General features: G+C 53.8%; 1 protein-coding gene across 4 annotated transcripts in view; it reads right to left on the bottom strand.

Annotated features, from left to right (window-relative positions):
• Nucleotides 1-18812, bottom strand: part of LOC138503040 (myotubularin-related protein 9-like) — a 564386-nt gene that overhangs the window by 44804 nt on the left and 500770 nt on the right. For all 4 annotated transcript variants that reach the window (XM_069622476.1, XM_069622479.1, XM_069622478.1 and 1 more), the window contains one exon: nt 14937-15157. In XM_069622476.1, coding sequence (XP_069478577.1) covers nt 14937-15157 — 221 coding nt within the window. The remainder of the gene's footprint in view (nt 1-14936; nt 15158-18812) is intronic.

Below are 18812 nucleotides of genomic sequence, written 5' to 3'. Positions count from 1 at the left end.
GATCACTAGTTTGCAGTCTTTGAGCAACAGGTGGTCTTCCGACACTGCCAGCTCCTCTTTCACTAGTATGAGTCGTTCCACGTCTTCTTTTATTTGGCCTCCTGTAGCTCTCCCCCTTTCTTTGGCTCGGCGCCACTGTCCGGACTCTAGTCCTTCGTGGATGATGCAACAGGCTGGGTTGTTCTCCGTCTCTCTGACAAGTCCTTCCATATTGACACCCTACGGTGTGGTCTGGTGGATGAGGTATCTTAGGTATCTGTCAGCTACCGATGGTTCTGGTGTGCTCTCTCTCCGTGGCCTTCTTGACAGGAAGTTGGCGGGGTTCTCACCTTTTCCTGGTCTGTGGTTGATCTCGAATGCATAGTCCTGTAGTCTGAGCCCCCACCGGGCGATTCACAGAGGCATTTTTGCTTGTGGATTGCCGTACAAGAACAGTAGGGCTTGATGATCAGTGACGACTTGGAATGGTTTCCCATTTAGAAACAAATGGAAATGTTCGCACGCCCACACTACGGCTAGTCCCTCCTTCTCTGCTTGAGAGTACGCCTGTTCAGTGGTGGATAGGCTACGGCTGGCGTAATCCACTATATGTTTCTGAGCGGGGTCTTGCGGATCGAGTTGCGCCAGGATGGCACCCAGGCCCCCAGGGCTGGCGTCCACCGTCAGCTCCATCTTCCTGTTGGGGTCGTAGTATGACATGTTCTCCGCTTGTGCAACTCTTTCCCTGATTGTTTCGAAGGCCAATTGACAGTCGCTGGTCCACTCAAATTTTTCATCCTGATGTGTCAACCTCCTTAACGGCTCGCTGACAGACGTGAAGTCCCGGATATATCGGTTGCAGTAGCTCGCTAGGCCCAGAAACGATCGAAGTTCAGGCACATTCGTTGGGGCAGAAGTGTCATTTAGGGCTGACACTTTGTCCGGGTCTGGGGTCATGCCTGATTCCGAAAAGACATGGCCAAAGAATTTTAGTGTGTTCTTGTGGAACTCACATTTGTCCCTGTTTAGCGTGAGATTTGCATCATGTAGGGCCTTGCAGACTTTCATGAGAGTCTCATCATGTTTGTTCACGTCGGATCCGAATACTAGAATATCGTCTGAATAGTTGAAACAGTTCGGAATATGCTTTATGATATTGTGGACCTCTGCCTGGAATGTTTCCGCTGCCCAGGACATCCCGAAACTTAGTCTCTTGTACCTGAAAAGGCCATTAGGGCGTTGCATGTCCACACATAGTCTGATGGCCTTGGATCCTTTCTTGGGGACTGGGATGATTGGAGATACCCATGTGGTGGGGCCAGTGGCTTTCTCAATAATGTCTTGTTCCAGTAGTTTCTGGAGCTCGTCCTCAACCTTCTTTTGAATATTGACTGGAATTCCGCGGTATGGCTGAGCTACAGGGCGGATGGAGCTGTCTACTTGGAGTTTGATTTGCCTGTTCTTGAGTCTTCCAATTCCTTTGAATATTTTTTGGTATAGATTGTTTATCATCTCTACCGGGTCTATGTACTATGTACAGACGTTGGATGGCCGCCTCGTGAGGCACGAGCAGCATCAGATTGGTCCCCACCCTTTGGGGTATTTACAGCACCACGTGCTGAGGTCCCTGTTCTTGGGGCACCCAGATATGCACTTTCTTGGGTGTTCCCCATGTCATGCAGCTTCCCTTGTCTTCGCGCGGGCCCGGGGTGCCACACAGGCTTTCCTCTTTTATTATTCTGGGCCCACGTGTTTAGTGGGCCCGCTTCCTCCCTTCCCTGTGGGCCTGGAGCTGTGCGGGTGCTCCCCCCCCCCGAAGGCACGTACACCAAGTGCAGTCCATGTTTCCCGCTTGCCTTCAGTTTTATGAGCGGTCTCCCGGCTCCTCTGCATCGGTCTGGAATCACCACCGCGACCCGGGCTGCTTTCAGGGCTGCGGGCGGGGCTGCCTGCACCTCAGCCTGCATATGTCATGGGCCTGCTCAGTGGGCCTGCGCCTCTGGAAGCTACGTCTTCCGTCGCGTGGTGGGATGGGGCAGACCACGGTACTCTCAGCCTGAGAGTCACTCCGCTGATGCTTCCGCGCTCGTCACCATTGTTAGATCTGGGCGCGGGTGCAGGGTGCGTGGCGCAGGAAATAAGAGGCGGACGCCGGGCTGCCTTAAACTGTATGCGTCATTATTAAACTCCAAACTTCTACTAATTTACCCCGCCCTCCCGCGTCACTTCCCGTTCCTCCCCGCTCCCTCTCTCCCTCGCGCCCTTGTTGTCCTGGAGACGTCAACATGACACAAGGACTAGCCAGTGGCGGTACTGTGTGCATGGAATGTCAGAGATGCCCCCATCGGAAGGTAGGCCACTACAATGTAAACATTATGTTGCCCGTTGTGCATATAACATTCTCGTCATGGAAAGGAAAGGAATAAGGTGGAAGCACCCCTTTCATTTCCTCTGTTTGCTGAAGCAGGCACGTGTTACGTATCGATTCATGTTTTGAGATGCAGGTATTTGATTTACCCCGTGGCAGGGGCGTTGCTAGGGGGGGCTACGGGGGCTATAGCCCCTGATCTTTTGGTTGTAGCCCCGGATAGAATCTCAGGAGCTACAGCCAAAAGGCTAGCTACCCCCCAGTCCCGACAGTACCGACATCAGCCTAGCCCCGGGTCTTTCCCAGACCTAGCAACTCCCCTGCCCCGTGGTCTAGGAACGGCGGGGTATGCAGAGGGGGCAGGTGAGAGCCGCGAGGCATGTGCTACAAATAGGGGGCTAGGTGCAGTAAGAAAGGTGAAGGGGTAATGTGGAGTGCACCGTATTGGGCATGGAAAGTAATGGCAGAGGCGGGCAGGTTTTAGTAGACATATTATGAAATAGTGCTGCCTAGTGTGGCGATCAGCTGGGCGCCCGCGCGCCAGCCAAGAGGCCATTTGAAAGAATGGGTAGCAAGAGGAGGAAAAGCGCAAAAACCAGCTAGCAGGCCTTACATATAATCCTCTCGGGATGGGTTAGACCCAGGGGAGCAACACGAGGAGGCATGTTAGGTGCATTTAAGGTGCATGCGGGTGCAGGTACTCCGAGCAATTGCATGCAGTCATATCATGGGGGCGCTTAGTACGGCCACCGATGCCGGGACTTTTGCCTCGCGAAGGGCTGCTGGTGGAGGATATTGCCGGTACGGGGACAGATGGGGATATAGCTGTAGTTATAACGCTGGTGCAACAGTTGGAGTGCTAGCACAAGGTCTAGGGGGGCCACGGCAGTCGCAGCATGACTGGGCTATGGATACCCAAGGGGACAGACTGGCGGCGCCAGATGCTGCCTTTACCTGTCCGGTTATTATCACACGTGCCTCAAGCCGTCGGAGGGGCGAGGAAGCATGCGCGGCCCACAGGGGTTGCACTATGCACTGAGTACGTTTACGCGACTTGAACCCGGTGCCAGTTGCAAAATGTCTCGAATAGTAAGGGTTTGCACAAGGGGCGGGAAGCCTGGCACGTCTCGGGCAATAGGTCTATACAGCAAGGCGGATGCCTGCTAAACATGTCTCTAACAAGTGCAACTGGAGAATGGAAGGGGGCGCTCGCGCCCCCTTTTAAGGAAGAGGAAGGGAGTCATGGACAACGTGTCTACCGTGTAAAGGGTTGTAATAAAAGAGCCTTACCTGCCTTTGGAATTAGTATCTTGGAAACTGCAAGGTCAATTGATGAAAGATGGTGAATTGACTCTTTCTTTGGGTGGGGGTGCGCATTATTGCACGGCTCTTTCCATTTGGTTTTGGGGATCGCCTCGCTAGGAACTTTATTGCATGCCTCTTTCCATTTGGGCATGGTAGCGCCACGAGGCGGGTATGACAAACTGCGCTAGGAGCATTATGGCATGACTCTTACGATTTGGGTGTGGGAGCGCCACGAGGCAATGATTTATAAGGGCGCTATAGGTGTCCGGTCATTTGGTCGGAAATAAATGGTCGAATGACCATTTGATCGAATCAAAATGGTCGGAAAAAAAGGTCGAATTTATTTATTTATATATATATTTTTAGTTTTGGTTGCTTAAAAAATATTTTTTAATAAAGAAAAAGGGGGCTTGGGGGGGAACCCCCCCATAAAATAAAAAAATTAAAAAAAAAATTCGACCTTTTTTTTCAACCATTTTACTTCGATCAAATGGTCATTCGACCATTTGGTTTTCGACCAAATGACTGGTAACCGGCGCTATAAGCATTATTGCATTAATCTTCCATGGAGGGCGGAGTATGACGGAATGGGCTTCCATCGTGGGCAGAGTATGACGGAATGGGCTTCCATGATAGGCGGAGTATGACGGAATGGACTATAAGCATAATTGCATTAAGCTTCCCACGAGGACGGTATTACAAAAGGCATTATGGCGTGACTCTTTCCAGAGGGTGTGGGAGCGCCACAAGGAAATTATTACAGAATGGCGCTATAGGCAGTATTGCAGGACCTTTTCCATTAAAGGTGGGAACGCCATGAGGCCTGTGGTAGTAAATTGCGCGATAAGCAGTGTTGCATGTCTCTTTACACTGTAGGTGGGTATAGATGAATGGCGCGATAAGCATGATTGCATTAAGTTTCCATGATAAGGAGGAGCGCCATGAGGAGGGCATGACATAACGGCACTGTGAACATTATGGCCTGACCCTTTGCAGTACCCAGAGGTACAGCACTCTCTCCAGGACCAGCCGCCGCGCGGTGTGCGATAAAATGTAGGAGGTAGGCAGCGCATGGCCGAGGGGTATGTTCAAAGGGGCAGCTCCCAAGACGGGGCCATGTGTGAACGAATGGTGTGCACGTGTAAGGGTATCGAATTTTGCAGGGTTAAATCCAGGGAATGTCACTAACATGAAGGAGATAAGGGGTCGGTAGGGGAGGGGGCAGAAGCAGACGATTTACAGGCTGTGTGAGGGGGCAATACTGGAGTGGAGACATTGGGGGTGCCCACGGCATGCCTAGGCTAGTCTGCCCCGTTATTTCATTTGTTATTTAGAAGGCGCTTGATACCAAGAGGCCTCTAAGATTGTCCGCGGTGCTTGCACCCAGGCTGCCTGCCCATTCCCCGTTACATGCCACTATAAACCTATCTGTCTGCGGGTCAGGGACACGGTAAACTAGTCCACTCTCCTTATTCAGCATAACTGTAGTACGCTGGTAACCTCAGCGTGCCAAATGGAGACTGGTGGGCCAAGCTCGCACGACCCTCCCTCCTCCTCCTTTTCTCTCGGCCAGAGCCACATAACGCAAGGTGAAGCGCCTGGTAGGTGGGGTAGCTCTATAAGACAACTCTGCGTGTCAGGGCTATTGCATACAACACGTGTTGGGTAAACCTGTACCTTTGGGGTGAAGGTTAGGTGGACCGGTGAGGTGCCCAATTTTGGGGTAAACCAGCACATTTGGGGTGAAGGAAAGGTGAGGTGAGGTGGACTGTTGCTGTGCCCAGTTTGGGCACACAGCGGTTCAATTTGCTGCCATGGTCAAGTCCTAATAATTAAAGTGGGGGGACTCATCATCAAATACAATAGGAGGTGACATCGCCAGAAATGAGCATGTCAAGGTGAAATGTGCACATTTCATTTATGTGCTTTTGCATAACCACCCAAATTAAATGGGACAAATGGCATTTGCCTTTCATAAAATCCCCACACACAAAACCAAGAGAGGATATTTTCGTCTAATAGTGTTTTGAAAACATTAAAAGGTGTACATTTTTAACCTCCAAGAACCAATACAAATGTTTTCCCCGAAACTCGCAGTATCGAAAAGGGACTTTTCACCTTCACTCGTAATTTTCAATCAAGAGGGTCCTGTTGGGAGCAAAGGAGCAGGAGTAGAAGGAGGCGGTTGGTCAGCAGTTTTGCACACTGCCGTATGAACCACTATCCCGTACCTCTCGGTAGTGCCAGAATACAAGTCAGTATGTGCAGTAGCCTCGTGTTTAGTCGACACTAACTCAGGAGGAATTTCAGGGGCAGAGGGGAGCTATTGAGCTTGGTGCGTGGAAGCTGTTAAAGGTGGCAGGGGCAGATGTGTTCCTCAGAGCAGCGTTGCCCTGGTGAAGGCAGAGTCCCAAGCCAACAATGCAAGGGGCAGAGTCGGACCAGCGCCTCTTGGGAGCCTAAAAACGGCAGTGGCAGCTGGTGGTGGTAACGAGGGCTCAGCTTCCTCGACCAAATGGCACTCTCTCAGCCCAATAACACCTGCAGGGGCAGGCGGGTATCAGGCACTGAGGGTTGGGAGAGTTGTGCCTACTAAGAAGATGGCAAAGCTATGGTAGAATCGGGAGCTGGTGGTGCAAGAGCAGGTGAAGGTAGGACGAAAATGTGGATGGGACTGAAGTATCCCCTAGATCAGGCACAACCAGAAAAACTGTAAGGTTGACGTGCTGCCTTTTCATCCCATTAGCACCAGCCCGGAGGAGAAGGAGATCTGTCTGGGTGATAGGACACTCATTTGGGTCTAAACCAGGGGCAAGCTGGACGGCGGAGCAGGAGGCGTTGACGGCCGGCGAGTTCAGGATTGGGTGGCACGGGGTGGCACAGAATGAATTGGGCGCAACTGCAGGGGCAGGTGCGCAAATTGCTCGGAAGCAGCAAAAGCCGGATGTTTGGTCATACACCTGGGGGGTAATGCGGGAAATGATGTTCTCATTACAGGAGCTGGCAGGACACCTGGGAGAAACGGAAATCATCTGGTCAGAGATAATCCCGAAACCAGAATGGAGGGGCACGGATAATCACGCAGCCAGATCCAGGCGGAAGTTGAATTGCGCAATGGTCAAATTCTGCAAGGGGCAGAGGATTTGGCCAGATCAAGCACGGCCTGATTAACTTAAAATCCCCAGCGTATTATCTCAGGGATGGGGTGCACTTGGCACCAATGGGGATGGAGCATTTTACTGGAATCTCGGCACCAAAATCCTGGAAATGTGAGGGAGAATAAAGGGGAGCCACGGTGGGCAGTACCCACCTGTGGTGTGGCGGTGTTTGGTCGACCAAGCACAAGAGACAGACTCCGGAAGACCCACAGAAAGCCAGAAGGGTCTTTGCTCTTCTCAGACCAGCACCCCTTGGGAGCCTAAGCGGCAGGGGCGTCTGGGGAAGAACAACAAGGGCTCAGCTTCCCCCAAGGAAACGGCGCTCTCCCCGCCCAGGAACACCTGCATGGGCAGGCGAGGCTCAGGCGCAAAGGGCTGGGAGAGTTGGGCCTATGATGGACTTTTGGAAGGAAAGGGGGAAGCAGGTTGTTGGACACGGAGCAGTCGCCGCATCTCCGGAGTTATTTCCACTAATGTGTGCAAATGTGGTTTTTATGATGTTGTGGAAAATAAATCTGCAGCCTGTTTATGCCAAAAAAAAACAAGACTCATTCTACACATTTCTGGGGGAGAAAGGAAAGTGGAATGAGCAATTACTATGTAATGGGTCGGATGCACGGGTTATGCCCTCCCCCCAGTCCCAGCACGCCAAAGCTGCATCTATGGCGTCTTTGTGTGTCACTCCCCGCCCCCCAAAATTCTCACCACGGCAGTATGGGAATACAGCGCCCAGAGGCAGCGCAGTTCACGCTATGTGCTGGAACCCCAGAGCCCCAGCGATGGTCTGATCGCATCTTCTCAGTGTCTCCACACTCCAGAGCCACCGCCTGCACTTTTCCGCGAGTCCATAGCATTAAATACATGCACCGACGCTGTACCGTGCCAATCCCCCTCAGTGTAGAAGAAAGCCAAACACGCCCCCTATGCCTCAGACCCTCAACTGCACCTCCTCGCAGTCACAGTTGAGCACATACCTCCTTTAGGTCAGAGTGTGCACACCCTACCTCCTCCAGTGAGTCCCAGCCCCTCCATCACGGAACATCCACGCTGCATCCTCGATAGTGCAGCACCCTCCAAAGGCCACTTCACATCCACGCCGCATCCTCGATAGTGCAGCACCCTCCAAGGTCCACTTCACATCCACGCTGCATCCTCGATAGTGCAGCACCCTCCAAGGACCACTTCACATCCACGCCGCATCCTCGATAGTGCAGCACCCTCCAAGGACCACTTCACATCCACGCCGCATCCTCGATAGTGCAGCACCCTCCAAGGTCCACTTCACATCCACGCATCCTCGATAGTGCAGCACCCTCCAAGGACCACTTCAAATCCACGCTGCATCCTTCATAGTGCAGCACCGACCAAGGACCACTTCACATCCACGCCGCATCCTTGATAGTGCAGCACCCTCCAAGGACCACTTCACATCCACGCCGCATCCTTGATAGTTCAGCACCGTCCAAGGACCACTTCACATCCACGCCGCATCCTCGATAGTGCAGCACCCTCCAAGGTCCACTTCACCATCCCACCACAGGAGCATCCATGCTACATCCTCGATAGTGCAGTGCCCTCGACAGTCCACTTTACCATCCCACCACGGCTGCATCCTCGATAGTGCAGCACCCTCCAAGGACCACTTCACATCCACGCCGCATCCTCGATAGTGCAGCGCCGTCCAAGGACCACTTCACATCCACGCCGCATCCTCGATAGTGCAGCACCCTCTAAGGACCACTTTACCATTCCATCCACCATGGGAGCATCCATGCCGCATCCTCGATAGTGCAGCAGCACGCTCCAAGGTCCATGCCCCATCCACGCCGCATCCTCGATAGTGCAGCACCCTCCAAGGTCTACTTCACATCCACACCGCATCCTCGATAGTACAGCACCTGCCAAGGTCCACTTCACATCCACACCACATCCTCAATAGTGCAGCACCCTCCAAGGTCCACGCCCCATCCACGCTGCATCCTCGATAGTGCAGCAGCACCCTCCAAGGTCCATTCCCCATCCACGCAGCATCATCGATAGTGCAGCACCCTCCAAGGTCCACTTCACATCCACGCCGCATCCTCGATAGTTTAGCACCCTCCAAGGTTCACTTCACATCCACACCGCATCCTTGATAGTACAGCACCTGCCAAGGTCCACTTCACATCCACACCGCATCCTCGATAGTGCAGCTCCCTCCAAGGACCACTTCACATCCACGCTGCATCCTTGATAGTGCAGCACCATCCAAGGACCACTTCACATCCACTCCGCATCCTCGATAGTGCATCACCCTCCAAGGTCCACTCCACCATCCCACCACCCGAGCATCCACGCTACATCCTTGATAGTGCAGTACTCTCCAAGGTCCACTTCACCATCCCACCACGTGAGCATCCACGCCACATCCTCGATAGTGCAGCATAACCCTCCAAGGTCCACTCCTCATCCACGCCGCATCCTCTATAGTGCAGCAGCACCCTCCAAGGTCTACTCCCCATCCACGCTGCATCCTCGATAGTGAAGTTCGATAGGGAAGTTTGCCCTCCCATGTCCACTAAACCTTACCACCATGAGAGCATCCACACTACATCCTCGATAGTGCATCACTCTCCAAGATCCACTTCACCATCCCACCATGCGAGCATCCACGCTATATCCTCGATAATGCAGCACCCTCCAAGGTCCACTTCACCATCCCACCCTCCGTGGGAGCATCCACGCTACATCCTCGATAGTGCACCACCTTCCAAGGTCCACTTCACCATCCCACCCTCCGTGGGAGCATCCACGCTACATCCTCGATAGTGCACCACCTTCCAAGGTCCACTTCAACATCCCACCACGCGAGCATCCACACTACATCCTCGATAGTGCAGCACCCTCCAAGGTCCACTTCACCATCCCACCACGGAAGCATCCATGCCGCATCCTCGATAGTGCACCACCCTCCAAGGTCCACTTCACCATCCCACACACCGCGGGAGCATCCACGCGGCATCCTCGATAGTGTTGCATCCTCCAAGGTCCACTTCACATCCATGCTTCATCCTCGATAGTGCTGCACACTCCAAAGACCACTTCACATCCACGCTGCATCCTCGATAGTGCACAACCCTCCAAGGTCCACTTCACCATCCCACTGCAGGAGCATCCACGCTGCATCCTCGATAGTGCACCACCCTCCAAGGTCCACTTCACCATCCCACTGCAGGAGTATCCAAGCCGCATCCTCAATAGTGCAACACCCTCCAAGGTCCACTTCACCATCTCACCCACCGTGGGAGCATCCACGCCGCATCCTCAATAGTGCTTCACCCTCCAAGGACCACTTCACCTCCACGCCGCATCCTAGATAGTGCACCATCCTCCAAGGTCCACGTCACCATCCCACTGCAGGAGCATCCACGCCTCTTCCTCGATAGTGCACCACCCTCCAAGGTCCACTTAACCATCCCACCCACCGCGGGAGCATCCACGCCACATCCTCGATAGTAATGCACCCTCCAAGGACCACTTCACATCCACGCCACATCCTCAATAGTGCACCACCCTCCGAGGTCCACTTCACCATCCCACCCACTGCGGGAGCATCCATGCCGCATCCTTTATAGTGCCGCACCCTCCAAGGTCCACTTCACCATCCCACCACCGGAGCATCCACGCTGCATCCTCCATAGTACATCACCCTCCAAGGGCCACTTCACCATCCCACCCACCCCGGGAGCATCCATGCCGCATCCTCGATAGCACCGCACCCTCCAAGTTCCACTTCACCATCCCACCACGGAAGCATCCACGCCGCATCCTCAATAGTGCATGACCCTCCAAGGTCCACTTCACCATCCCACCACAGAAGCATCCATACTACATCCTCGATAGTGCAGCAGCCTCCAAGGACCACTTCACATCCACGTTGCATCCTCGATAGTGCAGCACCCTCCAAGGACCACTTCACATCCATGCCACATCATTGATGGTGCAGTGTGCCCTACCATGTCTGTTACCTCTCTGATACTGCACTTTGTTTTCATTTATTTGAGGTACATCTGATGCAAATGGACTGGCCTAAAGGCTTACCTAAGAGACTGGCCTAACAGCTGAACCCCCGTGCCAAGCGATGTCGCAGAGTAGAGCACAGCACAGCACAGCTGTGGAACGCTGTGATGCCTCAGACTGCCGGGCATGAAGAGCCCCTCCAGAGAAGTAAACATTGATGACGCTGCTGGCTCAAATCCCAAGGCTGCCAGAGCCTGCCTTGCAGAAACAACTTGCACTTGTGAAAAGTACTTTTAGCCTCGTGTTCTGCAAAATGGCCTGTTTGTTATCATATGGGCATTATACGTGCTGGCTTATGGGTGGAGACTAGATTTAGCTACTCCATTGTACACAAGGATGAGCCAGGCCAGGGAGGGGCAGAACAGAATGCAGCCCCCTATCCACTGGTGTGCGTTTGCATTATAGCCCATTTCTCTTTACTGTTGGTCGCCTGTGTATTATTTGTGTCTAAGTGCCGAGTGCCTGCTGTGCCTGAGGTGTCGTGGAGTAGCTGGATGAGCCCTGGTATCGTGTGGAGCAGGACGAGCCTGTAACAATGTCCACTTCACATCCGTGGCACAGCCTCGATAGTGCAGCACCCTCCAAGGTCCACTTTACATCCATGCCACATCCTCGATAGTGCATCACCCTCCAAGGTCCACTTCACATCCCACCATGGGAGCATCTATGTTACACCATCAATAGTGCAGTGCCCTCCCATGTCCACTTCACATCCATGCCACATCGAGATGGTGCAGTGCCCTCCCAGGTTCACTTCACCTTCTAACCACGGGAACATCCGTGCCACATCCTCGATAGTGCAGTGCCCCCCTATATCCACTGCACCATCCCACCACGGGAACATCCATACTACACCATGACCAACACTTCCGCTACCCTATGTTCAGATAGCACCTGTTATCCTCTGCACACCACCCTCTGCCTGCTACACCATGACCTACACACGCACTACCCTCTTTTCAGATAGCACCAGTTATCCTCTGCCCACCCCCTAACTGCTACACCATGACGAACACACGTGCTACCCTCTGTTCAGATAGCACCTGTTATCCTCTGCACACCACCCTCTGCCTGCTACACCATGACGAACACACGTGCTACCCTCTGTTCAGATAGCACCTGTTATCCTCTGCACACCACCCTCTGCCTGCTACACCATGACGAACACACGTGCTACCCTCTGTTCAGATAGCACCTGTTATCCTCTGCACACCACCCTCTGCCTGCTACACCATGACGAACACACGTGCTACCCTCTGTTCAGATAGCACCTGTTATCCTCTGCACACCACCCTCTGCCTGCTACACCATGACGAACACACGTGCTACCCTCTGTTCAGATAGCACCTGTTATCCTCTGCACACCACCCTCTACCTGCTACACCATGATGAACACATGTGCTACCCTCTGTTCAGATAGCACCTGTTATCCTCTGCACACCACCCTCTGCCTGCTACACCATGACGAACACACGTGCTACCCTCTGTTCAGATAGCACCTGTTATCCTCTGCACACCCCCACCTGCTACACCATGACCTACACACGCACTACCCTCTTTTCAGATAGCACCAGTTATCCTCTGCCCACCCCCTAACTGCTACACCATGACCAACACTTGTGCTACCCTCTGTTCAGATAGCACCTGTTATCCTCTGCACACCCCCCTCTGCCTGCTACACCATGACGAACACACGTGCTACCCTCTGTTCAGATAGCACCTGTTATCCTCTGCACACACCCCTTACCTGCTACACCATGACCTACACACGCACTACCCTCTGTCCATGACCAACACTTGTGCTACCCTCTGTTCAGATAGCACCTGTTATCCTCTGCACACCACCCTTACCTGCTACACCATGGCCAACAGCCATGCTACCCTCTGTTCAGATAGCACCTGTTATCCTCTGCACACCACCCTCTGCCTGCTACACCATGACCTACACACGCACTACCCTCTTTTCAGATAGCACCAGTTATCCTCTGCCCACCCCCTAACTGCTACACCATGACGAACACACGTGCTACCCTCTGTTCAGATAGCACCTGTTATCCTCTGCACACCACCCTCTGCCTGCTACACCATGACGAACACACGTGCTACCCTCTGTTCAGATAGCACCTGTTATCCTCTGCACACCACCCTCTGCCTGCTACACCATGACGAACACACGTGCTACCCTCTGTTCAGATAGCACCTGTTATCCTCTGCACACCACCCTCTGCCTGCTACACCATGACGAACACACGTGCTACCCTCTGTTCAGATAGCACCTGTTATCCTCTGCACACCACCCTCTGCCTGCTACACCATGACGAACACACGTGCTACCCTCTGTTCAGATAGCACCTGTTATCCTCTGCACACCACCCTCTGCCTGCTACACCATGACGAACACACGTGCTACCCTCTGTTCAGATAGCACCTGTTATCCTCTGCACACCACCCTCTACCTGCTACACCATGATGAACACATGTGCTACCCTCTGTTCAGATAGCACCTGTTATCCTCTGCACACCACCCTCTGCCTGCTACACCATGACGAACACACGTGCTACCCTCTGTTCAGATAGCACCTGTTATCCTCTGCACACCCCCACCTGCTACACCATGACCTACACACGCACTACCCTCTTTTCAGATAGCACCAGTTATCCTCTGCCCACCCCCTAACTGCTACACCATGACCAACACTTGTGCTACCCTCTGTTCAGATAGCACCTGTTATCCTCTGCACACCCCCCTCTGCCTGCTACACCATGACGAACACACGTGCTACCCTCTGTTCAGATAGCACCTGTTATCCTCTGCACACACCCCTTACCTGCTACACCATGACCTACACACGCACTACCCTCTGTCCATGACCAACACTTGTGCTACCCTCTGTTCAGATAGCACCTGTTATCCTCTGCACACCACCCTTACCTGCTACACCATGGCCAACAGCCATGCTACCCTCTGTTCAGATAGCACCTGTTATCCTGTGCCCACCACCCTCTACCTGCTACACCATGGCCAACAGCCATGCTACCCTCTGTTCAGATAGCACCTGTTATCCTGTGCCCACCACCCTCTACCTGCTACACCATGACCTACACACGCACTACCCTCTGTTCAGATAGCACCTGTTATCCTCTGCCCACCACTCTCTACCTCCTACTCCATGACAAACACACGTGCTACCCCCTGTATAAAGCCTAGTGCCAGCTGCTACCCTCTGTGCGGATGCAGAGCAGGGGTGGAAATTGAATAAACGAATTAGTGGTACTCTGACAGCAATCAAAAAGGAGGGAGTGGGGTGGGCAGACAGATGGTGTGGTACGGGTGTCGAGTGGGGGTGGGGGTGGGTGGAAGGGGACCAGGAACACCAACCTTGGCTCAAATAGTTGGATTTCAAGGTCTTACAGAGTTTACTTACAAAATACAAATTGCAGAGAGAGAGACTGAGAGAGAGACTGAGAGAGAGAGAGAGAGAGAGAGAGAGAGAGAGGGAGACTGAGACTGAGACTGAGACTGAGACTGTGTCGCTGTGACCTGGGAAAATGGCAGTGCTTGAATGTCCGTCCTGGGACGGTTCTAGATCTGGAAGAAAGACAAAGCGTCAAGGACGTGTTTCTTGAGCCTTTGAACTAAAGGGACGCTCTGTAAAAAACAAACAAACTAGTGGTATGGCCAGGGCCGCCTTAGAAGCCGCAACACCCCATGCAGAAAAATAACAATTTGCCCGCATGCCCCTAGTCATGGGGCAGGGGATGGAGGGACAGCCAAATCTTTCTCGGTGGTCCAATGGCAGGGCTCCCTGGGCGGCCGCACGCTCCGTCCTGCCCTAAGGCCGGCTCTGGGTACCCGTACCAATGATGCCCCTTGCTACCCACCTACATGCATGCTACTTGCTGTGTCTAGACCGTGTGCCCCCTGCTGCCACCCTGTTTGCAGATACAGTGCCACCTCCTGCCAGCACCCCCTGCTATCCACCGTCTAGGCATATACCACTTCCCAGTCTATACCACACAATGCCAGTCATCCCCCGTGCCCTCTGTGCCATGAGACGCAGCCCTACCTCTCCTTCTCGTTGTTGCACAGGAAGGTCCCGTACTCCGAGGCGTTGGCATGCTGGAAGAAGGTCCACAGCAAGCTCTCGCTGAACTCCAGCGAGAAGGGGAACTGGCGCCCCAGCTGCCAGCAGCAGTCCAGGAAGAGGAGGAAAGTGGGCGCCTCCTGCTTCACCCGGGAGTGGGCGTAGGCCGAGCGGGCACAGCGGAGCTGGAACGGGTGTCCGGCCTGGAGAGAAGGAGAGAGAAATGAGGAAAGTCAGGCACAAACATCAAGCCGCACCGAGGGTAACCGCAGTCCAGAGCATACTAACTCACATTACCACAGCGCTTAGAAGCGGTAGGAAGCGGGCGAGCAGCGTGGATGTCTTGTGACTACACTGAAGGCAGTGAGGGACTGCACTGCAGCCAGGCCACCCTGAGGGTACTCAAGGGCTAAAGTGAAGCTCGGCTGCCCCAGGGAGGGACAGAAACTAGGCCCACGGGTTGTGTTTGGGGGAGGGGAATTGTAAGTTACTAAAGGCAGGCTGCTCTGTACAGGGGCAGAGCCAGACTCAACATTTTTTTGGGTCTGGGTGGCAAACTGTTAGTGAGATGGGACATTAAACCTATTGCCCTACTCATTACGCCCCAACCCCCCTCCTACCGCCCCGACTCAAGCCCAGGATATTACGCTTTCCATTGGGCCATAACCTGGGCATTTGTCCGTTCTTATACCAATATACATCACTCTTGCTCTTTCCTCTCAGCCCCTTTCTTCTCCCCCCCAGTAAGGTGCAGAATGAGACATTTCGTCTTTTTGGCATAAAAAGGCAGCAGATTTATTTTCACACATCATAGAAAACACAACAAACAATTGTGAAAATAGTTCCGAAGGTGCAGAGACTGCTCTGTGTCCAAAACCTGCTTCCCCCTTTTCCCAACAAGGTCCACAGTAGGCCCAACTCCCCCAACCCTTAGTGTCTGAGCTCCGCCTGCCCTTGCTGGTGTTCCTGGGCTGGGGGAGTGCCGTTTCTTCGGGGGAAGCTGAGCCCTCATTGCTACAACCAGGCGCCCCTGCCGCTTAGGCTCCCAAGAGGCGCTGGTCCGAGAAGAGCGAAGACCCTTCCGGCTTTCCCATGGCTCATTCAGAGTCTGTTTCTTGTCACTGGTCGCCAAAACACCGTCACGCCGAAGGTGGGTTACCACCCACCGCGGCTCCCCCCTTTCCTCCTTCCCAATTCCAGTAGCTTTGTGCACAATTTTTTGTGAAGCCTCCAAGCCCCATGCTGGCCAGTTCACTCTGTCCTTTGCATATTCAACCTGGGACTTCACCTCTTGACCAGGCCGTGCCTGATCTGGGGAACACTTTTGCCCCTTCCCCATTTCCTCCTTGCCTTGGCCTGCTCTCAGACAACCAGCTCCTGGTTTACTCCAGCCGTGGGGTCAAGTGCCTCCCCCATTTTTCCAACCACGTCCTTAGTAGGCACAACTTTCCCAATCCTTCGTGCTTGAGACCAGCCTGCCCCTGCAGGTGTTCCTGGGCTGGGAGAGCGCAGTTTGTTCGGGGGAATCTGAGCACTCATTGCCACGATCAGACGCCCCCGCCGCTTAGGCTCCCAAGAGGCGCTGGTCCAACTCCGTCCCTTGCACTGTCTGCTTGGGACTCCGCCTTCGCCAGGCCGGGCCTGTTCTGGGGAACACTTCTGCTCCTGCCACCTTTCATTCTTACTTTGGAATGATCTCGGACCACCGGTCCCTGGTTTCCCCCAGCTGTGAGTCTTATTAGGCTAACTCTCCTCTGCCACTCTCTCATTGCTCTGCCTGCCCTTGCAGGAGTTACCTTGAACCAACTCTGCCTTCACTTCCCGCTTGCATCAGCCCTTTCCATACTCCATTAGGCTAAAACTCGCCAACCACAAGACTCTTAGGTCTGTGTGCCCCTGCCGGAGCTCTTGTGCTGGTTGAGCGCCGTTTCTGACGGGAGAAGCTGCCCTTTACTCCCCTTCTTACAAGCCCTTATGGGCTTAAAAGGGGAACTCTCATTTCCCTTCTCCTTCCTAATGTTGGGCCAAAGTTCCCCCATCCAAATCCAGGTGTATTGTCTGCCCTTGCAGATGTCCTACTGGGCCGGAGGAGTGCCGCTTGATCCCCTGAAGAGCTGCGCCTTCCTCTGTACTTGTAGTGAGAACATGCGTACTAACCCAACTGTACACCCCACCACCTTCTTTGATCAATGAAGCACGTACCCACTACTGTCCCCCAAACTCTGCTCCAACCCCTACTGTGAGCTTCCGTCCCCTGCTGCTGAATAGCCGACCCTTACCAGCTTCCCATGTCTAATCGGGGATCCCCAGCCGGCGTGCCACCTGTGATATCCCTGGAGAAAACCCCTTTAATTCATGTACTAACTCTGCCTCTATATATGAGCTGCGAACTCTCGGGTCTCAGAGCGTTGCTCATTACTCCCACAGCGTGTGGGATGAAACGGCTGAGTTTGCCCTCACCCTTTGGCGCAAAACCCTTTCCCCAGGGTATTCTAACTGCGGTATCGCTGCTGACCGTTGCAACCGGGCCTCCCCCTGTGTGTTCCTTGCCGAAAGCCTTTAAACTTATGACAAGGCTGTCGTGGGTGTCCCTCTAACTGCTGTCTAAAGCAACGCACCCTTAATGTGCCATCCCCTCAGTGCAGTCCTTTGTATCCCAGCAAATCTCTTTAGCCATTTCCCCAGAGGCACCCTTCTCCTACTCTACTGTTAATCCCAGCTTGGGGCGCCGTGGCCCTCTCTTCGCCCCTCTTCCCACTATAGTGCCTTAACCATACCCGGCGCATGTGCCCCCTTTGACACCCCTCGCTGTCTCAGGGCTCCAGCCACCTGCCCCATCAGCGATAATTGTCAAGTTCCTTCCCCATTGAATGGCGCCCTTACGTACACAGCTCTCCTTGCTGTGCTAGGCACTTACATCACAACTGAAACATGCCTGGCAACCCCTTGAGCTGCTGAACGTGGGCCGACAGTGCGCTCTGAAACACTTGTATATAGGAGCGGTATAACTGCCATATCATGCCCAACGTGGGCACGAACCTATGAGGGCTGCGTGCCCGCCGGAACTACCATAAGCACACTGCTGCAAGCAATGTCCTAGCAAGGAACCTCCCGTTATCACTTCCATATCCTAACATAACGTGCAGCGCACTGAACCTCTGCCTAATCATACAGGCGCCTGTATTGTCGTTTCTCCGCCCCTTGCTCTCCTGTGCCCGCCAAACATGTCCTCCCAACAAATGTACTCTTTGTGCCCCCTCACGCCGTCCTGTATCACAGCATGGGGGAGGGGGGGGGGGTCCGAGGAGTTCTAGCGCCCGTAATGCCTCAACTCATGTATTCCAAGTTCGGCCGTGCTGCCCGGGCCCGTGTCGGGCTTGGACCCTGCAAAATGGATACCGCTTGCCATCGCCCTCTGCAGCCTCTGACTGGGCCGAGATTGGCTGCGGTGGCAAACTGCCATCTGGTACCGCCAATACGCCAAGCACACCCAACATAACAGTTCACCCGATTCCATGCCCAACTAACCTTATTCGCAAGCTCCCATATACTGCCCCGATGGGCCCTCTCCCTCTCACCCTTGCTAGCCGCCCCATGCCAAGCCCTTTCACGGCTTGAGTTGACACCCGCCTCACTGGGGACATGACCACCACCTCAGCGTGTTCACCATCCATGCCCCCTTACCTGAATTTATAATACTGGTACCGCGGCATGGCAGGAGAAATAACTCCCATTGAATCCCAAAAGTACATTCTTCCGGTTGCTAACAGGTCACCCAAGTGCCCCTCTGGATTGCGCGTGATAGACGTGTGCCCCGCACTGCCTCACCCCACGGCGAGCCACACCGGAGTGCAGAAA

This window comes from Ambystoma mexicanum, chromosome 11 (genome assembly GCF_040938575.1).
Source record: "Ambystoma mexicanum isolate Mex_15411 chromosome 11, UKY_AmexF1_1, whole genome shotgun sequence".
NCBI classification, from domain to species: Eukaryota; Metazoa; Chordata; class Amphibia; order Caudata; family Ambystomatidae; genus Ambystoma; species Ambystoma mexicanum.
Note: the sequence above shows the minus strand (reverse complement) of the source record. Positions and strands in the feature narration are given on the sequence as shown.